At 39.5% G+C, this 27,884-nt stretch overlaps 1 protein-coding gene and 1 non-coding gene across 2 annotated transcripts in view; one reads left to right on the top strand and one right to left on the bottom strand.

Moving 5' to 3' along the window:
• LOC124283991 (retinal guanylyl cyclase 2-like) overlaps positions 1-27,884 on the bottom strand; it is a 388,141-nt gene that overhangs the window by 163,358 nt on the left and 196,899 nt on the right. Inside the window, exon 8 of the mRNA XM_046720035.1 lies at positions 10,480-10,551. Within this exon, the coding sequence (XP_046575991.1) occupies positions 10,480-10,551 (72 nt within the window). The remainder of the gene's footprint in view (positions 1-10,479; positions 10,552-27,884) is intronic.
• Positions 2,109-2,180, top strand: Trnae-cuc. The gene has a single exon. It is a non-coding gene; the product is annotated as a tRNA-Glu (tRNA).

Here is a 27,884-nt window from a genome sequence, read left to right on the forward strand (position 1 = left end):
GGGAGATGGCCACCCCGGGAAAACGATCAACTGAATGGGTTGTGAGGTTCCCCAAGGTGGTGTCGGCAATCAACCATGAAGCGGAATTATTGATCGTACCGTACGGCACAGTGTTACCTCCAGTCAACACGGCATAGCGGTGTCCCAGGATACCAACACACTCCAGCCAGGCCCCCGGTAGCTCAGTAGCGCGATTGTGAGGTGCGTTCGTATCCCGCTAGCGTCCCAAACTTTTTCATAGTAGGGGTAATGGTAGCAAGAGCTAAGGGTCCGACCAAAGCCTTATCTGTGAAAAAAGGCTTTGCAGAGGCTTTTGTTGGAACTGGTCCAGAACCCCCATTGTATATACTACTTTATAACATGATATTTTTGATGTCTTGGCGAATTTGTTTGAACTTCAGGATTTCAAATGCACAATTTCATCTATGTTTTTGCCTGGACTTGTATGTCCAAAAGGCGGTGGCTCATGGGCCAATCTGGTAGAATCATTAATCTTTTAATTTTTCTACTGGAGTATGTCATCCTGGTATCCTTGGTGCTGCAATTCGGAGACCCGCTTGCATGTAGCATTGTCCTTGTGATACTCCGTGGTGGGTGGGGAACTCGGATGATGAAATCTAAAAACTAAAAATGGCTTTTTAAACCCCCACAAAAACAACCAAACGTCCTCTGGAAAATGATCCTGTTGATGCTGACGTCAGACCACCCAAATCAATTGACTTTTGGCCAGGCTTTCATGTGAATGAAACTGTCGAGAAAACAACATTAAAGTTGAACCCTTTCGCGGTTTCTAAAGGTATTCAAGGTATCGCCGGGGAAGTTAAGAACATCAAACGGTTACGTTTTGGTGCACAGCTATTTGAGTGTGGGAAAAGACAGCAATCAGCCAATCTGATGAGCACCGAATCGTTCGTTGGCATTCCGGTTACTGTCTCTGCTCACACGCCATTAACCACAAGCAAAGGTATCGTCAGTCACCGTAATCGATTGTTTTCTGACATGTCAGAACTAGACATCATGACTGAAATGAAAGATCAAGGTGTACTCTACGTAAAACGCTTTTCAACCTGTAAAAACAATGAAACTGTAAAAACCAATACTTACCTGTTTACCTTTTCGTAACCAACTGATCCCAAATCACTGAAGGCAGGTTACTGTAACATCCTTGTTGACACCTACATCCGCTTAGATGCTTTAAATGCCAAAAGTATGGCCATGGTGTAAATACTTGCACATTGTCCGTTGTGTGTGCTCATTGTGGTGAGAAGACACACACAACTGAAGATTGTACAAGTACTTTTAGAAAATGCACCAACTATTCAGGACAACATTCATCCTTCTCTAAAGAATGTCCGATGTGGAAAGAACACATGGTGTTCAACAAGATCAAATTTATCCAAAACATCAGTTTTTCCGATGCCCCAAAACTTGTAGAGAGATCTGCACTTACAGAAAGTTATGCTTCAATAACCAAAACACCAACTGAGTCAAGCCCTAAAGTATCTACATCATCCACAAGCTGTCAAACAAATTTGACTTGGGTCAAAAGCGACTCTCCACAGGTTGTATATCCTGCTATGTCATCTCAAAGTACGGAATCACTTTCTAGTACGCCCGAAAAGCAGTCGGAATCATCTTCTGATCATAAATCATCCTCTCAGTCGCGTTCACAGTCTCAATCGTCATCTGATAGTCAACAAATTGTTAAAAGCAAAAATAAACCGAAGCATGATGGTTAAAAAACAACAAAGTGGCAGAGCCCCAAAAGGATCGGAAAATAGAATTCAGCTATACAACAAATATGGATCTCTTGAGGAAATGGACGTATCTGAAAACGTCCATTCTAGGTGACAAAGCTTGTCGCCCAATCTCCCCAAAAGATAGTTTATTCCAATAATATTGTACAGTGGAACTGCAGAGGGCTAAGGAATAATTTCAGTGATTTGCAGCTCATTAGTCCAGGACTTTACATCATCAGCAACCAGTATTATGGGGTACTTAAATTGCCAAAACCCCCTCTGGGGTGGTACAACTATAAACCCTAAAGGTAAAATACTGGAGGATTTCTGTTCAGATAATGATTTATGCATTTATAATGATGGATCCAAGACACAGTGGTGTAGTGGTTAGCATGCTGGCCTCTCATGCCAAAGGCCCGGGTTCGAATCCCGGTGGAAACACCAAAATTTGTGACCTTGGTCTCATACTGTGTTGTGTCCCTGGGCAAGGCACTTCGTTCACATTGCACTCAGTCCACCAAGCTGTTTAAAATGGGTACCTGAAAAGCGGATGTACGGACCTATACGGTCGTGCTTAGCGCTTAGTAGCAGTTTTGAAAGTACAATTCCGTGAGGGGAATAATGTAATGCCAGAGAACAGCATCCATGGATTCTAGGCGCAAAAATAAGCATTATTATTATTATTATTATTATGTTTTACAGATTAAAGATAATATGCAGCAGAGAGGGTTCGGGTGATCCTGGCACAGTCAGGCTGGTAAGGCTCATCATCAGCTCAGGGCCCTCGCCCCCTCTACATGCAGCCCAGCCAGCGAATGGGACTTCTCCCAGGAAACGCTGCCTAGTCAAACCCACCAAGAACTTTCCGGAGAATATGAAGGCTCCCAAACACTGCAGCCTTCTGCATTACCCAGAGTGTCAGAAGGGCTGTGCTCCCGGTGGAGAACCCGGGCACTCTCCTGATCTGCGCCAAGAGATCAGTAGGTACCAAACCTAGGGCACCGAGAACAATGGGGAGCCTGACGACAGTGTACTTGGGATGCAAGCGAGACATTTCAAAGGCGAGGTCCGCATACTTAGTATGCTTTTCTTGAATCTTGCCAATCACATTGGTGTCAAAAGGGACAGAAAATTCAATGATATATATATATATAAATTCATTGGCTTTATCAAAAAGGACAAGATCAGGTTTGTTGGCTGGAATTCTCCTCAGGCTGTATATTGGCCTATTCCAGAGAAGTTTGAAAGCATCATTTTCCAAGACGCCCTGGACATGTTCAGGGTCGTACCATGGATGGACCTCGGAGTCAAAGCCACAGGCATGGTGGAGACGGTAGTAAAAGCAACGAGCCATGCCATCATGTCGTTTAAGATATGCTGTTTGTGCCAAATAAGGGCATCCACTGACAAGGTGTTGGACAGTCTCTGTGAATTCATTGCAAAGTCGACATTTCATGTTAATATTCTCTTTAAGAATCACATTTAGGTGATTACGAGTGGGAAGTGACTGGTCCTGAGCAGCAAAAAGGAAGCCCTCAGTTTCACATTTAAGACCAGCCGACTTCATCCAGGCGAAGGAGTCGGTGGGATTGCTATTCTGTTCCACACACTGCATGTACACACGATGCAATGGCTTCTCAGAAAGCTTCTCCACAAAAGACCGACTCTGGGCAGACTTGGTGAAGGACTTCACCTGGTTTACTCCCATCGCTGTACCGTCCAGCAGTACATCGCCATCAGCAAAGTCAACCTCAAATTTCAGATTCTGTCCAACAACCTGGGCACGCTTAAAATAGCTGTGGAATTCCTTGCTTTCATCATGAGTCTTCACCTGCATCACCAGAGGATCATCTGATAAATAAATATGTGCAAAAGTACACAATAAAATTCTGTCATGAAGAACCTCCACATTAATCAAACCCCGACCACCAGAATTGATTGGCATATATAAACGGTTAAGAGAGGAACGAGGGTGGTGGGCTCTGTTATCAGACATGATCCTTCTGGTCAGGCGGTCAAGACTCTGGATGTCTTGTTTCGTCCAATCAACTACTCCAAAGGAATAGGAGAGGACTGGCACAGCAAAAGTATTGGTGTCTTTGACCTTGTTTCAACCATTTAGCTCTGAGCTCCAGATTTTCTTTAAGCGAGATTTGTACACGGCCCGAAGTTTTTCTTGAATTTGGGCATTCTGGAGCTTGTCTCGAACTTGCATTCCAAGATACGTGTAGGCCTGATCTTCCACAAGATGCTCAATAACTCCTCCCCCTTGTAACTTGACCGATCTATCATTAACTACCTTGCCACGTTTCAAAGGAAGAGTATTACATTTGTTGAGTCCAAATGTCATGCCAATATCATTAGAAAAGGACTCGACAAGGAGAACGTGATCTTTCAAATTCGCATCTCCTTTGGCAAGGAGCTCGATGTCATCCATGTAAAGGAGATGAGTAAGTGGTGTTGGGGATCTGTGCTGAGGAGGTCCGGGGTGGTAACCCTCCTCTCTGTTTAGCAGAAAGCTCAAAGGATTTAGAGACAAACAAAAAAGCAAAGGACTAAAGGAGTCCCCCTGGAAAATTCCCCTTCTGATTGGAATAGATTCCGAAGTCTGCACCTGTCCTTGCGAGTACATCTCAAGTTGAGTCGACCAGCAACTCATTAAAGACTTGAGTAAATCAAGTAGTCGCTCAGGGAGGTCAATACAATGAAGAGACTTCAGAATCCATTCGTGAGGAACAGAGTCGTATGCTTTTTTGTAGTCAATCCAGCACATGGAGAGGTTGCGGTGATAAGCTTTAGCCTCTTCCAAAATCATTTTTTGTACAAGAAGCTGATCCTTGCACCCCCAATATCCCTTTCTCGCCCCCTTCTGCCCTCTGTAAATTATATCATTGGAAGAGCAGTAAGATGACACGAGGTTTGTCAAACACCCTGTGAATATTTTATACTGAGTATTCAAACATGTGATAGGGCGGAAGTTTTTGGGATCAGTCAAGTCTCCTTTCTTGGGGAGAAGTATTGTGCGACCTTTGCAGAACCATGGAGGAATATCACCTGTGTCCACAAGAGAATTGAAACAGTGAAGTAATGGTGTTTGGACACAGGGGAACAGTTTCCAATACCGGTTTCGAATGCCATCAGGCCCTGGAGCTGTATTAGATTTTAACTTTTTGATGACACTGTTCAGGCAATCTGGTGAGATGTAACAGACAAACGACCTATTTACTTTCTCATGCATTGCATGGTCATAATCACTCACCCATGGTGCCTCCAGGTAACAGTCGCCGGGTATAGACCACAACTGTTTCCAGAACCTTTCATTAGCATCCATGGAAGGCCGTTTATCATGCTCACCATCACCGTTTGTTTTCAGTTGCCTGTAGAAGTGTTTTTCATTATTTCTAAAAAGTTTATTTTGTTTGATGAATTTATTTTTCTTTTCCCATTTTTTCTTTCTTTCAGTGCAAACTTTTATTTTTGCCTTAAGGGAATCGACAATTTGGAGAAGTACCTTTTCTTTTGTTGTCTTGTAATGCAATTTTAATTTTCTCCAAATTGTCTTTTGCCGTTTTGACATTGGACTCCCTGATGATCTTACTTTCAGGCACAAATCTATCCAGGAAATGTATTTTCTAGTTTCCGGTTTTTCTTTGGTGTATTTTTCTTAGTATTAGATGTTTTTTCTTTTGAAACTGGGTGAATTTCCTCCAAGGTTCGAGCGGCAGCATAGACACAACAATTAACTTCATGTTATGAACAGTCCGCAGAAAGTTTCATAGAAATAATGTCATTTAATAAATTAATTTCATGTTTGGGAAAAGATACATTTGTTTGTTGAATTGGCCTCCGTTTTTCTAAAGGTATGTCACATATTTCAGCATAAATAGAATGAAACAAAATATACACAGTATTTTCGGAAAGATCTGCAACTGAGGAAGAGGAAGAGTGAGCATCCGAAATTTCGGGGCCAATTGGCTCTATGCCGGAAGAGTTTCCATCAGCAAGAGGAAAGAGGTTGACACGGACGTCCATTAGAAGTTTTGGGTCTGCTGCGACTTGAGCATTCTGTTCATGCAAAGGTTCCTGACGGGCACCAGTTGTGGGTTGAACTGGCTCACGGGGCATGAGATTTTTAAGCCGCCGGAATTGATCTCGGAGATTTTGCTCCGTCAGGTAAGCATACATGGGCATGGCATGGCATTGTCCCAATGCAGCTTCAGCGACTTGCCATTGATACGTGGGTTTTCAGGCCATCCTGTCGCTCTCGCACACTCAAGTAGTGTGGTTTTAAGGTGGTTTGACCAAGATATTCTTGGTCGGGTTCTGTGCCTTCCCCTGGGGCAAGTCCAATCTCCAGTGTGGTTGGTGTCACTACCGGAGGGAGGCTGACTGGGCTGCGGAGTTAAAAGATGGTTTGCTCCTTGTTTGTCGGTAACCCAGTGAAAAACCAGCTTCGGGGGGTCAGCCCTAACTGGGTGATGTACGAATATAATTCCCTTATCTAGGCCCACCACGAAGAGGCGTACATCATCAGGCCCTTATTATTATTATTATATTTACACCCTGGCACGGGAACACATGCAGCTCTTGATTTATCAGTTTCAGATTCAAACCTTCTGAATGAATTTGAATGGTCAGTCCAAGACGACCTCTGTGGAAGTCACCATTTCCCAACAATACTAAAACCCGTGAATCAATCTGATGTTCCTCCATCATCATGATGGGATTTTAAAAATGCTAACTGGCCTCTATATGCAACTCTCTGTGCTGACAAACTCAAACCTGAACTTTTTAATGATATTCCTGATGCCATAAAATATTTTTCAGATGAACTATAAACATAGCTGACAAGTGCATCCCCAAATCCTCTGCAATTCCTCATGTATGAAAACCATGGTTTAACGATAAATGCAAACATGCTCGCAAGGCACTGAAGAAAGCTGAACATTATTTCCATCGCCATCCTATGGTACACAATTTAGACAAATTGAAAATTTTAAACGCCAGCCGTACTTTCAAGCAAAGTAAGGGCCAATCTTGGTGAAACTATGTCTCAAAAATCAATTCGCGCACACCGATATTGAAGGAATGGAACATGATTCAGAAAATTAAAGGTAAGGCCTCTAAATGTAGCATTCAGACAGTCTTCCTCATGTAATTATATACCTGAATTCCAAAAATACCAAAATAAGCTAGAAAAGAAATCTATTAATTTCAATTCATATAATGGGGAAAATTACAATGAAACATTTTCGATCCATGAGCTTCATAGTGCTCTTTTTATTAGGCTAACGATACTGCTTCAGGAGCTGATAACATACATTCTCAACTCCTGAAACACTTACCAGATTCATGTTGAGAGACGCTCTTACATATTTTTGATGACATTTGGACATCTGGACACTTTCCTTCGTCGTGGCGTGATACTATTATTGTTCCCATACCTAAACCTGGACGTGATCATACTGATCCTTCTAATTATAGACCAAATTCACTAAGAAGCTGCGTTTGCAAAACATGGAACGCATGATAAATATCCGATGTGTTTGGTACTTGGAAACCAATAAACTAATAGCAGATATACAATGTGGTTTCCGTAAAAACAGAAGTACTATCGGTCATTTAGTGCGTTTGGAATCCTTTGTAATAAATGCCATAATTAATAATTCGATCTAGAAAATGCATACGACACTACATGGAAACATGGTATTTTAAAAGATTTACATGACTTTGGATTACGAGGCCGTTTGCCTCAATTTAAATCAAACTTTTTAAATGACAAGCAATTTCAAGTCCGCGTGGGTTCAACCCTGTCTGAACTTTACAATCAGGATCAGGGTGTCCCACAAGTCAGTATTGTGTCTATGACATTGTTTAGTATAAAGATCAACACTTTATCCAAGGTTTTAAATGATTCAATTGATGGATCACTTTTTGAGGATGATTTTAGTATTTCTTGTCGTGGGAAAAACATGCATACTATTGAACGGCAAATGCACTTGTGTCTAAACAAAATAAATAAATGGTGTTACCCAGCCACGTTGGCATTTCTGGGAACACAATGGCCGATCTTGCTGCTAGGGCAGCACTCAACAAGTCTGTGACACCACTTTTTATCCCATACTCTGATTACAAAGCTTGCATTAGAACCTATATCCGTGATCTGATGCAAACGAAGTAGGCATTAATAAATTACATGAAATAAAACCCTATATTGGTTACACTTACTTTGGTTGTCAGTCCAGATGTGAAGAGGTCATTATGGGACGATGTCCCATGTCCTGCTTGACTGTGATGAGTTTTCCATAATAAGGGATAAGTATTTCAATGTAAAACCGGTTAAGGATCTTTTAAATAATGTTAATTATCATTTTATTATCGAATTTGTAAAAGAAATAGAACTGATAGATGAATTTTGATTCATATGTTTTGTAGATAAAAGAATTTTTAGTATTGGTGATTTAAATTAGAAACCGAATTTGTGAGTGGCTCTACCTTCGAAGGTGGTTGACGTAACGTAAAAATATTGTCCTCCTGAGTCCCAAAACTTTTCAAGTAAATTTAAGTCTACCAGGTTTTTAATCGTAGTATATTTGTCTAATAATGTATGGCTAAATATCAGCATAAACGCCAATGGCTGAAGGGATGGTGTAAATCCAGCTAGGGTCCATGCAGGTAGCAAAAGTAATGTAAGTCCCCATGGACCCTAGTATGGTGATCTACCTTCAGTTGTTGGCGATAAATAGCACATTTTCACACTGTATTGTCCAAAAATAATATTCTACTTTTAAAGATATATGCAAGCTAGTTTTTACTCATTTTGTGATAACCTAGTAATGTTATTGTCCTTCGTTGACAGAGTTTTTTATATTACATGCATGAATTTTAGAACTAGTCATGATATGGCTGAAATATTGCCGATGTGACTTTAAATCTTAACTTAGTCACTCACTTTTGGCATGATCCAGAGAGCCCATATTGCAACAGGGTGATAGAGACAGTATGCTTAAAAAGTCACCAAGAAGTATGCCAACATCACGCATGAATCACTGAGTTTCTTCAAGTCTTCTTGCATCCAATGCCAACAGAAAAGGAAAAAGGACAACTACCAAGGGCGTTGTTGTTCGCCCCATCATCTCCAAGGACTTTGGTTCACGAGCACAAGTCGATTTGATGGACATGCAATCCATGTGTCAAGGTCAATTCAAATGGATTATGCATTATCAGGACCATCTCACTAAGTTCTGTGTGCTGATACCGTTGGCCTCCAAGAAGTAGTGTATCAGTTGGTCGACATCTTCCTGTTCATTGGTGCACCAGCTATCTTGCAGAATGATAATGGTTCAGAGGTTACTGCTGCTGTCATTGAGGAGGTGTCACAGATGTGTCATAGCACCAAGATCCTACATGGTAAACCACGTCACCCAACATCCCTAGGTTCCGTTGAGCGTGCCAACTGTGATGTGAAGGACATGTTAACAGCCTGGATGTCTGACAAAAATACCACTGATTGGACCATGGGACTCAAGTTTGAATCAAGCAAACACCATTCCTCCAAAACTAAATTCCTCCAAGCTCCCAGATGAGGTCATTGCAACACTGATGACGGAAGAAGATCTCATCAATGCCATCATCGCCATGAAAATTCCTTCAGACCAGCCAACAGCACCAGATGCGACACCAGTTACTGTAGCTGTTCCAGATCCCTCAAAAGATACGGCCATGCCAGATCCAGATCCACCTGTCCAGCTCCACCTGTTGTAGCAGATATGCCAGTACCAGATGCACCTGTTGTAGCAGATATGCCAGTACCAGATCCACCTGCTGTTGCAGCCGTTCCAGACCCGCCATCATCAGCAGAACTCCTTGTTGCAAAGGTACGTCAGCTGATCAGTATCCAGAGGAAGAGGACAATACTTTCTCAGTTGCAGTTGGTGATAACGTTACAGTTCCCCTCCAATCCGTGGAGAGGTAGAGCTGTTCCCTGCAACTTGATTGGTGTGATTACTGACATTAATGACAGTGGCATGTACACAACTGTTGTCAAAGCTGGTGTTTTATCTGGAAAATATTCTCGTACTCAGTTTGATGTGTGCGCCACATCTCTCTGCATCTTAGAGGATATGTTTACTGAAAAACTGATCTCTTTACGCTCAGCAGTCCAGTTGGGTCCGCTTGTGGTGGACAAGGCTTTGTTAAGTGCAATTGTGCTGAAGTCAAGAGGTGCCAGACAAATAGATGTAAGTGCTACAAGGCTGGTGTAAAATGTAAATCAAGCTGCCACTCATCATTGTCTTGTCAAACTAAAAACTGAATTGATGTTCTCCAAACATGTCCATCGTACTTTTCCTTGTGTATACCAAAGATGTATAAACTTGTTATGTTGAATAAAGATATCATTGTAGCAAAGAAACGTCTCTATCCTGCTTAATACAAAAGTCTAATATCACATCTTTTTGGAAGAAATATACCCCAGACGACTTTTAGGGAAACCTTGTCCCGTCTAACTTAACGAACGCCAAACAATATTTTTCAGCGTTTCTTCTTAAAACCAGTGTCATGGCACTGCACTTCACTTAAATTCATATAGATAATATTTAATGTGTCTACACTGTGTAATCTTAAGAAGTTGAATACCTAACAAGTTCATTTTCAGCGGTCCAGCGGCTTCAAACGGGAAGATAGACGAGGCCCGACTGACACCAGACGTACATGCACCAATAACAAAAAATCAACTTACTCTCACTAGATCAGAAAGTAGCGACAACTTGAAATCCCAGTCCAGCTTTATGTCTTCATTGTGGATGACATCCTGAAAAAACATTTCGTTTTACAATCTCATTAAACAAGTAGCGGTTCAGTAAGCGTGTGACAGACAGAAGTAGTTTATTAAAAAATATTATTATTTAGTTGCATTATAAATTTATGACACACCAAACAAACTGAAGGCTTATGAGACGATGTCTCTAAAATCTATAACATAACAGTAACGGCGTATTAAAATAAAATAAAGTGACAAAAGAGAGAAGTGTATATTATTCAGGTAAAACACTTATGTCTCTTGTACATGTTATTAATAGTTTTGGCTAATGAATTGTGGCTTGTCTTCTTTGAAAAGCATGTATACATTGCGATCATTGAAATTTGATTACCATGGAGCAAAGAGGCAAATGAATCTGCAAGTATGTTATTTTAACATCTTCACATTCATTCTAAAAGATGACACGACAGCGTGTGTTCTCTGGCTTTAATCTCTCTGTGCAGAAACTCATACATCAGTGACATGCCAGATTTAGGTCGGGTCTAAAAATAGAACATACTTCTTTCGTTAGAACTTATCAAGTAATCTAAAGAACTTCTGTTGGATATTACAGTTATGGTTCAGTGAGCCCAGGCCGTGCTTGCTACGTATAACAGAATATATAACGCTCATCTTTTTCAACCTCAAAACATGATAGGGTTACATATCTACACATTCGGCACCAGTAACGGCCTTGAAGAGCAACCTCCTCGTGGTGGGTGCTGGGTAACGCCAATGGCTCTTCGCCCCCGTGTGGACCCGGGGTCGAATAGGTCCACAGCACCCCATTGCTGGTCGTAAGAGGCGATCAAATTGGGCAACCCGTTTGCCGTGGGTTGCATCCCTGTGTCGGCAGAGGAAGGGAGTCTGGTGGTTGAGGATGACGGAACCGGCAATAGTGTTCACTAATCCAACACACCACTTCGACCCTAACTTTGCCTAGACGGGTGGTAGAATAGGCCCGATTCTACCAATCGGCTGGTCACGCCTTGCCCTGTGCATGGAATGTCTATACAAAACGTAGTATTACATAACACTTTTGGCCATGTTCAAAATGCTAACAAATATCCTACGGAACAAATTAGCCTCGCAGACCCATGCACAGAAGGCGGTGGCTCATGGGCCAATCTGGTGATGCTGACCTCCGATTTCTGTACGTCTCCAATTGATTGTCATGGACAGAACCATCCTGACCTTTAATCTGGTAGGCAGCTACAGCATTTCATGTCAAATTCGCTGGAGTATAACATCCCTTTATCCCTGGTCTTTGCAGCTTGGAGATCCGCTGCAATATAAGATCGTCCTTGTTGACACTCCACGGTGGGTGGGGAGAGGGGGATGCTGAACCACATTACCCACGACATGGCTTCCCAATACCCCGGTTCAAAACGACGACACATGGATACCGACAATTCCTCGTCTGACGAGAGTACGCCCCCCCCCGACCTGACTACTGGCCACGCTTCCTGATTATTGAGGCTTGTGACAAGCAACCTTTGCAATTGAACCCTTTTGCAATCTCCAAAGGTATCGCTGGTATCTGCGGAGAGGTTGCCAATGTCACAAAGCTCCGATCTGGCTCTCTCCTGATAGAATGTACCCGGAAACAACAATCTTTAAATCTTCTCAAAATACAAGAATTTGTAAATATCAAGGTCGCTGTCTCAGCACACAAAACCCTTAATTCGTGTAGAGGCATTGTACGGGACAGAGCTCGATGCCTGTCTGACATGACCGAAGAACAAATTGTCAAGGAACTCTCTCAGCAATCCGTCACAGCCGTCAAACGATTTACCTTCAAAAAGGATGGTGCTGTTCAACCAACGAACACCTATCTCTTCACGTTCGCGCGAGCAAACATTCCTGACTCGATTAGAGCTGGTTATTGTAGCATTGGTGTGGAGGTGTATGTCCCCAATCCACTCCGGTGCTACAACTGCCAAAAGTTTGGACATGGATCCAAGTCCTGTCGTTCCTCTGCTGTCTGTTACCGCTGTGGTGACAAGCATGAGGGCAACGACTGTACTAAGGAAGTGAAGTGCACAAACTGCGGTGGTAACCATATGGCCTCTTCCAAGTTCTGCCCAGTATGGAAACGCGAATCCGAGATACTGAAGATTAAACACAAAGAAAATATCTCCTTTCACGAAGCAAAGAAGAGGGTTGCAAGTCTAACTGCAGCCCCTTCAACCATCACCTACTCTGCCGCTGTCTCCCGTCCTACTATCACTACTGCAACCATCTCATGTCAGACCGACCTGACATGGGTCACGTCTTCTCAGCCAACTGAACTCAACACAACTCAGCCTATCTCAGCCACTCCATCTCCAACGCCAAAAGTCAAAACTTCTGAATCACAAACACCAGAACAAATGCCAAAACCAGAAACAGAATCTACGCGCAGAAAAAGGGAAAGAAAGAGGCTAGAGAGACTAAAACAACTTGAACTGCCAAACACAAAACCAAAGGCCACCTCTCCTTCAGAGGTCCCCATCGAGGTCCATAACTCCTTTGGCCCTCTGGATATGGAGGTAACTCCAACTCCACCTGACACCAATAAGAGTTCATCAAACGCTTCCTCACGCTCACGTGACATGTCACCAGTGGAAGCACCATGAACCCACAAAACATGATCCAATGGAATTGCAGAGGACTTAAGAATAATTATAATGAATTACAGTTATTGATTCAAGACTTCAAACCATCTGCGTTTTGTCTCCAAGAAACCTACCTAAAAAGGACCGATAAATTTGACATCCGTCGGTACAGTTCCTACCATTCCTTTTCTCCCCCCGGTGTAAAGGCTACAGGAGGCACTTCTATCCTGGTGAGGCAGGGCATCCTTCATAGCCCTGTCCCACTTAAAACCAACCTACAAACTGTTGCTGTCCGCATGACTCTGAACATAGGGTTTACACTATGTTCCCTCTATCTCCCTCCCACCTCAACTGTTCGCCTATCAGATCTTCAGAACTTATATGATCAACTCCCGAAGCCCTGCATAATCATGGGCGACTTCAACGGCCATAACCCCCTATGGGGGGAGTACTGATACAAATAGTAAGGGAAAGATACTTGAAGAGTTTCTCTCAAATAATGATGTCTGCATCTTCAACGATGGATCAAACACCTACCTCCACCCTGCCACTGGAACATACTCTGCTCTCGATCTATCACTTACAGATTCTAATCTTTTAAATGAGTTCGAATGGTCGGTCCATGACGACCTTTGTGGAAGCGACCACTTCCCAACAATTCTTACTCCTATCAACCCCACGGATGAACCACCATCAACAAGATGGATTTTACTAAGGCCAATTGGCCTTTATTCCAAACCCTATGTTCAGAAAAACTTAAGCCGGACAACTTCAGGAATGTTCCTGACCCCATGGAACTATTTTCAGACGTCCTAAATGCCATCGGAGACAAAAGTATTCCTAAGTCCTCTGCAAACCCGCACATACGCAAACCATGGTTTGATACAAACTGCAAACAAGCTAGGAAAAATAGGAAGAAGGCGGAAAAATATTTCCGACAACATCCTACAGTGCACAACCTGAATGCTGTTAAAATGACAAATGCCAGGGCAAAACGTACCTTCAAACAAACTAAACGCCGCTCATGGAGGAAATATGTGTCCAAAATCAACTCCCGCACACCCATGTCCAAGGTGTGGAACATGATTCAAAAGATCAAGGGCAAGGGTCAAAATCAGGAGTTCACCACCTGAAAGATGGTGACTCCTTCTAACAAATAAATCTGAGATTGCAAACAAACTCGGTGAAACTTTGGCAAACCACTCCTCCTCATCAAATTATAACCCTCGGTTCCAGAAATATCAAACCCAACAAGAAAAGAAACCAGTCAATTTTAACTCTGATAATGGGGAGGATTACAACGAAATGTTCTCCCTCCATGAATTAAGTACTGCCCTAGGACAGGCTCACGACACTGCGGCAGGAGCTGATGAAATCCATTATCAGCTTCTGAAACACCTCCCTGACTCAGGCTTGGAAACACTCCTAAATATATTTGATGACATCTGGACATCCGGACACTTTCCCCCCTTCGTGGCACAATGCCATTATCATCCCTATACCAAAACCTGGCCGCGATCATACTGATCCCTCAAACTACCGTCCTATATCACTAACTAGCTGCGTTTGCAAAACCATGGAGCGCATGGTCAACAATCGATTAATCTGGTACCTGGAGACCAATAACCTCCTCAGTGACCTCCAATGTGGTTTCCGAAAAAACCGAAGTACCATTGACCATCTGGTGCGTCTAGAATCATTCATCAAAAACTCCATTGTCAACAAACAACATGCAGTATCTATCTTTTTCGACTTAGAAAAAGCATATGATACAACATGGAAACATGGTATCCTAAAAGATTTACACGAGTTTGGATTGAGGGGTAGATTACCTCAATTCATATCTCGGTTTTTAAATAACAGACAATTTCAAGTTCGGGTGGGTTCCACACTGTCCGACTATTTCCACCAAGATCAGGGCGTCCCCCAAGGCAGCATCCTGTCTGTCACACTTTTTTAGCATCAAAATTAACAGCCTCACTAACGTTCTGAACAGTTGCGTTGATGGGTCCCTTTTCGTGGATGACTTCAATATTTCATGTCGTGGTAAGAACATGCACGCAATAGAAAGGCAGCTACAACTCTGCCTTAACAAAATCCAAAAATGGGCCAATGAAAATGGTTTTAAGTTTTCAAAATCCAAAACAAATTGTATTCATTTTTGTCGTAAATACAAACCACACAAGGATCCAGACCTAACTTTAGATGGTACTCCCATCAAGGTAGTAGAAGAGGCCAAATTCCTTGGACTCATATTCGACCGCCACCTGACATTCTTACCACACATAAAATATTTGAAAACCAAGTGCTTGAAGGCTCTAGACTTGCTAAAAGTAGTTTCAAATACAGAGTGGGGAGGGGATCAGACCACCCTACTTCACTTGTACAGATCATTAGTTCGCAGTAAACTAGATTATGGCTCCATTGTCTACGGTGGAGCCTGCAAAAGCAATTTAGAAAAATTAGACTCTATCCACCACCAAGGACTGAGGCTCTGCCTGGGAGCTTTTAGGACCTCTCCGGTAGACAGTCTATATGCAGAGGCCAATGAACCTTCCCTTGAACAACGCCGCATTAAACTCTCACTGCAGTATATCACTAAATTACGTTCAAATGAGCCCAATCCAGCATACAATTGTGTTTTCAACCCGCTCTATGAAAACTTATTTCCTAAACTGCCAAGCCTGGTTCCACCACTTGGAATCAGGATCAAACCACACATATCTGCAGCTAAAATTGATCTCGACATCATTGCACCATACCGACTTCTGTCCTCACCACCATGGCAAATGGTGAAACCACAGGTCGATCTTACCCTCACCAAACTCAAAAAAGTCTGAAACAAATCCCTTGGTGTTCCAACAGGAATACAACCAGTTACGTACGAAGTATAACACTCACAGATCCATTTTCACAGACGGATCCAAGGACGATGGCCAAGTTGCCAGCGCTACAGTCATCGGAGCCAAGACTGTCTCCTCTAGGATCCCCGACAACAGTTCCATTTTCACCGCTGAAGCCAAAGCTATCTTCTCAGCTTTGACCTACATTCAACAGCAAAATCAGTCCAAAAACTTCATCGTATTTACAGATTCATTATCCTGCCTTCAAGCACTTCTAAACGTGACTTCAAGTCACCCAATCATCCTGGACATATTAGAACTGTACAACGACCTTTCTACTGGCCAATATGACATCGTCCTCTGCTGGTTGCCGGGTCACGTCGGCATAGCAGGTAACACAAAGGCCGATGCTGCAGCAAAAGCAGCTCTTGAAAAGCCCTTATCTCCACTGCTAATCCCGTACAGTGACTTCAAACCCACTATCAAAAGCTATACTCGGGACCTGATGCAAAAAAAAGGTGGGACACTCAAGTAGGAAGAAACAAACTCCATGAATTGAAGCCAACAATTGGTTATACCTACTTGGGTTGTCAGTCAAGACGCGATGAGGTAATTCTACGACGATGTCGTATTGGCCACAGTCGATTTACACATGACTATCTGCTGAAAACGGATGGGGATGGACCCCCCCATGTGTGTCTCTTGCAATGAGGTGATCACCGTCAAGCATATTCTGCTTGAATGCGTGGACTTATCGCCTGCAAGGGACTCACATTATGATGCAACAAACCTAAAAGATCTGTTCTCACGCGTGAGCGCCCATCTGATACTGAACTACCTGAGGGAAGTTCATCTGTATCATAAATTGTAACTGTGAAATGTAACAACCATAAATTGTAACTATGAAACGTAACAAACCGCCTGCCTTTAAATTTGATGCTATGACTTTTTCTGCTTTTGAATGACAATGTAATAAATAAATGTCTTTGAAATAAAACTCACTCCGAGTGTGTACTTACAATGTTTACTAATGCAAACTTGTTCTCGTCACTATATGGCTGGAAAAATGCCGATGTGACGTAAAGCTCAACTCTGAAACTCAACTAACCTCAAAACACAAAGTCTCATGCCTCAATCAACCTAAACAAGACACGTATACATCTCTTCTACCACAAGTTCCTATAAAACACGGACAGTTTAGTATACATACTTCTGCCACAGGCCAGCGAAATGTGACGATTCGTAACATATAGTATCCAACCAATTATAATGTGTTTTCTATCTATATTTCCACATACATTTTTTTAGTCTGCACATGAATAATGGACACAATGTAATGTAATGGGCAATTTCCATTGAAAAACATCGTGAATGAGAAATACTTTTTACCATGAGCACATTTATCCTTTGTTTGCAATGACTGCATGGCTCTACATGCATTCATTGAACGCTTGTCGATTGCAAACAATGCTTTTCCTTCGAAATGCAGGCACATTTTAACCTATCAATCGCAGTTAGTGTGGCATGTCTGTACAATTATATAACACGGTTATTAAATGGTACAGGACAGACTATCACAAGAATCGGGTCACGTAACTTATCTTATCATTGTTTTGTTCGCTATGAGTGACTGTTAATACCACCATTTCTTTTTTTTCACACTTGAAATGCATAATAACAAATATTGTATTTTAGTTTCTACAAATCTTGCACTTCTAGAGCATATTGTCTTGGTCCTTATATCGCAAAGTTCATTTAGAAATCTCGGTGGTGGAAAGGACACAAGTAGTGCTCATACCACTAGGATAACAGTGAACACGAAACTCACGTGCAGTCGTAACACGTGGCCGTATCTCGAACAGTACGCAATACAAGTTGTGTTATGATTTGTGTTCTTTCTCTGGATCATTTTGTGATCTGTACTACGTGGATTTTCACTTGGACTACTTGGACTATACTCAGTGAGTATGCTTTGGAATTGCTACTTTTGAAATGCTACCGTTCTATTTCGAATAGAAACAATATGTAGAGCACTCGTCTATGTCTGAAAAAATGTGAATCTAACGAAACACCCATATGCGTTTTTCTTAAACTTTTGATATGTTGTAACTTGAACAGTACGCAATGCAACCGTTGTATTATGATTGGTGTTTTTCTACCGAACTATTTTGTCATCCGTGTTGTGTGGATTTTCTTTTCAAACACTTGGACTCTACTCAGTGAGTGTGTTTTGGAATTGTTATCATTTTATACAACAGTTACAGCACTCATCTATGTATGAAATTATGTCAATATAACGAAACACCCATATGTGTTTTGCTTAAAACTTTTTACATGTCGTAACTTGAACAGTACGCAATGCAAGCGTTGTACTACGACTGGTGTTCTTTCGCGGGTTACTCTATGCGATCTGTGCCAGATAGATTTTCACTTTGAACTTTGTTCAGTGAGTATGTTTTGGTTTGGTTATCATTTTGAGTAATACCACCGTTTTATTTCGAATATCATGGCACTCATCCATGTCTGATAATGTGAAAATAACGAAACGCCCATATGTGTGTATTCTTAAAAAACTTTTGATATGTCGCAATTTCAACAAGTAAACAATGCAAGCGTTTTATTACGATTGGCGTTCTTTCGCGGTTTATTTTATGCGATCTGTGCCAGATAGATTTTCACCTTGAACTCTGTTCAGCGAGTATGCTTTGGTTTGGTTATTATTTTGAGGAATACTACCGTAACCGTTTTATTTCGAATAGACACATGTAGGGCAATAGTGTGAAGATAACGAAAACACCTATATTTGTTTTGTTTCGTTTGTTTCGTTTTGCTTTTGATATGTAATAACTCGAACGATACGCAATGCAAGCGTTGTACTATGATTGATGTTCTTTCTCTGGACTATTTTGTGATCTGTGCTGTATGGATTTTCATTTCAAACACTTAGACTCTGCTTAGTGAGTGTCTTTTGAAATTACTATGATTTTGAGGAATACTACTGTTGTATATTGAATAGATACCGCATGTAGAGCACTCATCTATGTCTGAAATAATGTGGACATAACGAAACATCCATATGTGTTTTTCTCACATGTCGTAACTTGAACAGAACACAATGCAAGCGTTGTATTACGATTGGTGTTCTTCCGCGGGTTACTTTATGCGATCTGTGCCAGAGAGATTTTCACTTTGTTCAGTGAGTATGTTTTGCTTTGGTTATTATTTTGAGGAATATTAAGGTAAACCGTTCTATACAGAATTGTTTTTTAACTTTTGATGTGTGAACTCAAATCAACAGAATATGGTTCCTATTTTTAAAATTAATTTTGTTTCTTAACATTTTTGCAATAATGGCAGGAATATAGTCTTTCCATTTAAACTTGAATGATCCTGTGGGAGGGTAAATGTCCCCCATTTCTTCTTGGAACAATGACGGAGGTCGGTGTGTCCTTTTTTCATTTCTTTATATCTATGTTGTTAAATCATATATGTTCACTTTCATTTCTCAAAAGATGTTTCTATGACACACAAAAATTGGGTCAGCTATTGGCATGCCATCCTATTTTGATCAGATTTAGGTTACTTACCACTCAACTTTTAATGACTCGATATGGCACATAAACTTGACATCATCTCTGCAAATTGCCAAGGCTTGAATAATGAAAAAAAAGAGGATTGACGTGTTCGAAAATATGAAAAAACGAAAAGGTAACATTTATTGTATCCAGGATACACATTTTAATGAAAGTATTGAACAAAAAATCAAATTAGAATGGGTCTCTTCAGAAGCCAGGTTTAGTTCGTACACCAGTCAGTCGAGAGGAGTAGCTATTTTATTTAGAGATAACTTTGAATTTGAAATTCTCAAAAAAATAGAAGACAGTGATAGTGGCAATTTTTTGATACTTAAAATAAAAACAGAGAAAGAGATATTAAGCATTACAAATGTTTATGGTCCAAAGTAGAAATATGGAAAAATCTATCATTAGCTCTAAAATAGAACATAGTTACAGATCAGATCACTCAGTAATATCGTTACATATTGAATTTACATCTCTTGAGAAAGGAAAGAGTTGTTGGAAATTTAACAACAGTTTGTTACATGATCTCGAATATTTGCGAGAAATCCAAGGTATTATTAACGAGACTGTAGATCAATATCACACTCGAGACGAAGATGGAGAAAAAGTACTAAAGATAAATGAACAATTGTTTTTCGAAGTACTCGAGGCCACACAATAAAATATTCATCCCAGAAAAAGAAAGAAAGACTAAAATTAGAAGAAGAATACAATGAAAAAACTTGAAAGTCTTGAAGTAAAATTAGACAGTACTGACAGTGAACAGACTAAGTCAAAATTGATACAAGAAATTAATATAATAAAAGATCAGCAACTTGAATTAAATAAATACAAAACAGAAGGGATTATATTGAGATCAAAAGCAAAATGGTATGAAAAAGGAGAAAAACCTACTTAATTCTTATCTCTGGAAAAACAGAATTTCTTAAACAAAGCAATAACTAAGCTAGAAACTGATGACGGACAAATAAGCGAAACAAAGGATATTATCAGCCATGCAAAGACATATTTTGAAACTGTATATACCAGTAAACATGTCAAAGATGTCGATCTAGAATTCTTATTCAAAGATAGTGAAATACCTAGATTATCTGACAACGACGCCCATTCTCTTGAAGGCGAAATACAATACGATGAAGTGCTTTCAGCATTGAAAAATATAAAAAATGAAAAAAGCCCTGGTCAATCTGGTTTTACAGCTGAATTCTATAAACTATTTTGGAATAATAAATACCTAATCAAGTCATTAAATGAAGCATATAGGAAGGGTGAACTATCTATAAGTCAAAAACAAGGGCTCATAACATGTATCCCCAAAAGAGATAAATCTAAGGAACATCTGAAGAATTTCAGACCCATTTCACTATTAAACATATCATATAAACTAGCCTCAGCCGTGATATCAGCACGTACTAAAACATACTTCCTAATATAATAAGTGAAGACCAAAAGGGATTTATGAAAGGCTAATACATTGGAGAATGTACAAGACTGGTTAATGACATTATGGATTACACAGAATATACGAATAAACCAGGACTTTTGATACTTATAGACTTCGAAAAAGCATTCGATTCGGTGGAATGGTCCTTTATCGAGAAATGTCTTGACTTCTTTAATTTCGGACCATCTATCAAAATTTGGCTAAAAACATTCTACAATAGCATAAACTCTAGTGTTCTTGTAAACGGGTTTCAGTCAGAATTCTTTCAAATTACACGGGGTTGTAGACAAGGTGATCCCCTCTCGCCGTATATATTCCTCATAGTAGCAGAAATCCTGGCCCACATGTTACAACAAAACAAAAAGATAAAAGGAATAATGATGATTGATTTAGAATACCTTCTAACTCAATTTGCCTATGATACAACTATATTTTTAGACGGGTCTGAACGCTCTTTTAGGGAAACATTACAAGTACTTGAAACATACGCATCCTTCTCCGGACTTAAAATAAATATCGACAAAACTAAAGTTATTTGGATAGGTTCGAAACAATATTCAAGTTTGCAATACTGAAGAGAATACAACCTTGACTGGACTCAAAAGCCATTTGTACTCTTAGGCATTCTATTTCAACATAATAAAGCAGAAATGGTGGTAAAGAATTATAAAGATAAAATAAAAACAATTGACAAAGTAATGAAAATGTGGACTCAGAGAGACCTTACACCTTTAGGAAAAATAAATATTCTAAAGAGCTTGATTTTACCAACACTTAATCATCTTTTCACCTCGCTAGCAAACCCTAAATTAGAAACGATAGTGAACCTTCGAAAGAAATGTTTCTCCTTTATTTAGAATAAAACGATGTCTGATAACAAAAACATACCAAGAAAGTGGTCTAAAAGCACCAGCTATACTTGAAACAATTAAGTCCCAGAAAATATCATGGATCAGAAGATTATTCGTACATGACTCAAAATTAAATAATCTTTTATATACTTCACAACCAGTGAGCAAACTAATCCCCATAGAAATGGGACCATTGTATCTGAAGACACATTATATTCCAAAACTCATAAGCCCGTTCTGGAAAGACGTATTTGAAGCTTGGTCTGAATTACAAGGACAAAGTAAATATGATAATGGCCATCTCAGCAGACAGTACATATGGGCAAATGATAAGATTAAAATAGGGAGAAAACCAGTAGTATATGACCACTACCTACAGTCAATTGTAAAATTTATAAATGATTTCTTAAAAGATGACAATACATTCCTTCCTTATAAAGAATGATTATCTTCATTGAAAACATATTCAAAACAGAGTTCGTTCAAAATTAATATTCAGAAAGATTTACCTTTTATTCCTCCTAATTTGGAAATACTACTCAAAGCTAAGAAAGGATGTAGCATATTTTAAAACAGGCTTCTTCACAAGGAAGCTATAAACCAAAAACTGCTTTATCAAAGTAAGTGGGAAAAATAATTGAACATAAATATCACTCTTAATCTATGGAACACACATAATTTTATACCAATTCGAGCATCATAAAGTGCTAGGCACAGATGGCTTCAATACCGTATTCTCCATAGGATCCTTACAACCAATAAAGATTTATATAAATACAAACTAATAGAATCACCACTATGTACATTTTGCGATGTTGAAACAGAATCTATCATTCATTTATTATATGAATGCAAACATGTCAAAAAGCTGTGGCAAGATCTACTAGAATGGATTGAAAATGAAACAGTCACCCATTTGAAATTAAACGCAGAAACCATTATTCTCGGATTCAAAGAGAGAAGAAATGATGTACGGAATTTTATTTTCATATTAACTAAAGAGTACATATATTCTAGAAAGTTAGCAAACATTGTACCTTTTCTCGCTAGTCTGAAACCAAAATTGAATTACAATTACCACTTACACAAATTTCATGCATACTCTCACTGCAGATACGACACTTGTTACATTTTGGTCGTCTTGCCACAATCGTTGTACTTTGACTCCTACATAAAGCAACCAAACTGCTGATTTGTTAAATGTGCATGATATGCTGTACCCAGATCAAAAAGGAATAAAGTGATAAAAAAAACAACCTTATCTTGTGGCAGAGGTGTCATCAGTTAGCCGAGTATGTGCGCTACCCGTTAGATGATATCTCTTCCAGTCTGATACCATAGGCATCTTGTCATATTAAAACCCTGGACGCAGAGTTATTTTATTATTCGCCGCTTTTTCAAAAGTGCTGAACGTAACGCGAGAATTGCGTTCGCATTTACAACTAAAGTACTGCCGGAAATGCTAGAAAAATGCTTTTTAGCCTTAATATCTTTAAAAAGGTGATAAATGTACTATGTTGTCAATATATCAACTCGCCCATTGTCTACCTAATTTTTATTTCAATCGATTTAACATTCCCATGCATTTAAAGGGCAGTTTACAGGAGAGAATTTGGTACCAAAACAGCAACATTTTTTCAGAGTTCAACAACAGAAATATGAAATAGTCTTTACATTTATGCTAATAATACAGGTGGTGTAAAAATATAAATTAACATTTTTCCTACACAAATAAATGTTGAATGTTCATGTTACTTTACTTAATTATCGTTTTCTTATTAAATATCAATATAAATGTTAAGTCTTGATAAATAAGTTTCCCGTCATGCATGCACAGCGTCCACTATGCATCACAGCGTCCACTATGGCCAACGATTTGCAGTCGATTGTTGCAAAGGTTTATAGGTTTTTCTGCTTAAAAAAGACATAGGTAAAACTTTCATTAGTTTAGAAAGGGTTTATTACAGAACTTGTAGAGCTGTTGGCATGTCTTACCAACAAGTTTACAATATTGTAAACAAATCAGACAAGACAGGGACCGTCTCAAATGCAAAACCGGGACGTAAAACCATCCTTGACAACTTTGACAAGGGAGTGCTTAGACGGGCGGTCTACAAACTTTATGAGAAGAAAAATATATATATTCTAAAGAAGACTTCGTTAAATCTTTGGCCAATGTTCACAACTAGTTTAAACTGACCGAATTACATCCATATTTTTTCAATGAAATATACTGTTGACATGCAAAACATTTATTAAAACGTTGCACATTTCTACCATCAATCGATAAGATAACACAAGTGATAGGATTCTTTCCAATGTACAGTAATTCGTATGTTTATTTCAAAACAAACACACATACACAAATGATCCTTACATAACTGATACGTATACTATACGTACACATATTCAACATTTTGCAGAAAACATCTATTGAGATGACCCCTCGCCCGAGCGTGTGCTCAGGCGTCAATTTCACCTGTCGATACCGTGCATGCTGATGACGTAACACAGGCAGTTAATGTTTGTTTCAAATAATGTCCAACTACCCCTAATTTTTCTAAGCTTTTGGTATTTTCATCAGTAAAAACACATTTTAGAGCATGTCTCAAAATTTATTCCCTCGGTCTACATTAGGTAGATGTTTCTTCAAGTGATATTTGTTATTTAAGTAACTGTAATACCTCTGAATTTTAAATATAAGTCAAAAAGCATTTTTCTAGCATTTCTGACAGTACTTTAATCATGGCATAAAGCAGAGATGTTGAATGTTAATTTTTTTTATGAGGGTGTAAAAGTAACTGGAAAAAAAGCATTGGCTTGAAGGACAGTCTCTGCAAAGTGTAGTCTCAAATTTTGTTTGGCTAAATATAGCATACAACGTAAGTTTGAGACGATTTGTTTCTTTGACCACTCTGTGTTTAAGCGACCAAAATGCAACCTGATCTCTGAAACATAATGATCTGTCAAAAGTATAACATACATATGCGATAGGAAAAATGGTTAAAACAAATGACTGCAATCGAGTTTTCACTATGACGTCAAAGACGAATGAGAGGTATACATACAGACACAGAAGAGTTAGGATATCTACTTTATGCCTCAAATTGTCATAGTAACTTAGCTCTACAGTTAGATTTGCTTTCGATCAGAACAAAACATTTTTACATATTCTTTTGTGTGCGAGTAACCAAATACACTCCAATAAATATAGCGAAACGGAAACCTTCATGAGATGTTATAGAATCGTACTAAATACATACCAAATTACAGTAATAGAGAAACAGACAGCCATAACTGAGACTTACAATTCGGTATATTTAACTGATTGCATCAGTGTAATTTCACAGAAGCTGCCCAGTTATAAAAACAAATGAACTACAGAACTTTAGTAACGAATTTGTGCTTGAATTGTAATGAAGTACGCAACGTTTGATAATTTTTTGCTTATGTTTCATAAGATCCGCTTTTAATTGAATAACTTTATTCGGTAATGGGTCCACCGGCTCATTATACAATAAGGCTCAATACATAGCATAGCTTTTCTGACGTGAGCGCCAGTCGAACATTCAACATTAAAATTCACAGACGGTTCCAAGGATGAGGGCCAAGTCGCCAGTGCTACAGTCATTGGATCTAAGACTGTCTCCTCTAGGATTCCCGATAACAGTTCCATTTTCACTGCCGAGGCCAAAGCTATCTTTTCAGCTCTGACCTATATTATACAGCAGAATCATTCCAAAAACTTCATCATTTTCACAGATTCATTATCTTGCCTTCAAGCACTTCAAAATGTTACTTCAAGTCACCCCATCATTCTGGACATTTTGGAACTTTACAACGACCTCTCTACTGCCCAATGCGACATCGTCCTCTGCTGGTTGCCGGGTCACGTCGGCATAGCAGGTAACACAAAAGCCGATGCTGCAGCAAAAGCAGCTCTTGACAAACCCTTATCTCCACTGCTGATCCCGTACAGTGATTTCAAACCCACTATCAAAAGCTATACTCGGGACCTCATGCAAAAACGATGGGACACTCAAGTAGGAAGAAATAAACTGTATGAATTGAAACCAACAATCGGTTATACCTACTTGGGTTGTCCGTCAAGACGTGATGAGGTAATTTTACGACGATGTCACAGCCGATTTACTCATGACTATCTAAAACGGATGGGGATGGACCCCCATGTGTCTCTTGCGATGAGGTTTTCACCATCAAGTATATTCTGCTTGAATGCGTGGACTTATCGTCTGCAAGGGACTCACATTATGATGCAACAAACTTAAAAGATCTGTTCTCCCGCGTGAGCGCTCATCTGATAGTGAACTACCTGAGGGAAGTTGAACTGTATCATAAATTGTAACTGTGAAATGTAACTATCATAAATTGTAACTGTGAAATGTCACTAACAAATTGCCTGCCTTTAAATTTGATGCTATTACTATTTCTGCTTTTAAATGACAATGTAATGAATATATGTTTTTGAAATAAAACTCATACCGAGTATGTACTTACAATGTTCATTAATGCAAACTTGTTCTCGTCACTATATGGCTGGAATAATGCCGATGTGACGCAAAACCCAACTCAACTCAACTAAAATGAATATAAGTCACAGCCTTCAGGGCGTGTTTTTCAGTTCAAGAAATGTGTCTTTTTCTTTAACGCAAGGAATATATATTTCTCGGCTACAGTCAATAGTGCTGCATTGTCGTTGATTGAGTGAGTTAATATGTAACGTTTCATCGGCAATGTTCCAGCCATATCGTAACGAGGTCAAATTTGACGTTCATAAAGAATATGTATATATTATAAAACCTGCCGTCGAAGGACAGTAAAACAACTAGACAATAAATGTTCGAATTAAACTAGCATGTGAAGTTAAAAATAATAGCACTATTTGGACAATACATGATATAAAAACAGGCTATAGATCGCCAACACCTGAAGGTAGATCACCATACTAGGGCCCATAGGGTCTGTTACCTGCATGGAGCCCAGCCTGTATTATATCAACCCTTCAGCCGCTGGCGATTGTAGTTTAATTTAGCCGAAATTAAAATGACAAAAAATAATACGTTAACAACATTTGGTAAGTTTAAATTTCCTTTGAATGTTTCGGGACTTACGTACCCTTTCAGGAGGACAATACGTTTACGATACTTTAACCCCCTTTGAGGATACAGCCACTAACAATCGCAGTAACTAATTTATACTACCATTTATAAAATACTATTTATCTATATACAAAACATACTGTTAAAAGATTATCTAATAATTCTATTTCCTCTAAAAAACAATTATTAAATGATAATTAACTTGATTAAAAAAATCATCAATTGTGTTGACACTGAAATATGTATCCCTTGTGATGGTAAAATCAATACAGTCAAGCAGGACATGCTTGACCGTGATTCCTTCATCACAAAGGATACAAAACGGATTATCCTCACATCTTAACAGGTATTCTTGAGTGTATCTAGTATGGCCAATACGACATCGTCGCATGATGACCTCTTTAAATGTGGACTGACAACCCAAGTAGGTGTAACCAATATAGGGTTTTTTAGCATGTAATGTATTAATGCCTACTTGAGGATTCCACTTCTTCGGCATCAGATCACGGATATAAGATCTGATGACAGCTTTGTAATCAGAGTATGGAATAAGAAGTGGTGTCACATATTTGTTGAGTGCTGCCTTGGCAGCAAGATCAGCCAGTGTGGTCCCAAAAAAGCCAACGTGACTGGGTAACCAACAGTGGACGATGTCGTATTGGCCAGTAGCAAGCTCATAATATAATTCAATTATTTCTATTAAAAGTGGATGTTGCAAAGGCAATTTTTGCATAGCCTGAAGGCATGAAAGAGAGTCTGACAATATGATACATTGTTTATATTTAGGGTTTTTACTAATATATTAAAAGCTGTAAGTATTGCGTTTGCTTCTGCTGTGAATATTGAGCTGTCATCTGATAACCTTGAGGATATTGTTCTGGATCAAATGACAGTGGGACAAGCCACTGC

The sequence above is a fragment of the Haliotis rubra genome, unplaced genomic scaffold (genome assembly GCF_003918875.1).
Source record: "Haliotis rubra isolate DU_JTF1 unplaced genomic scaffold, ASM391887v1 Scf327, whole genome shotgun sequence".
Classification (NCBI taxonomy): Eukaryota; Metazoa; Mollusca; class Gastropoda; order Lepetellida; family Haliotidae; genus Haliotis; species Haliotis rubra.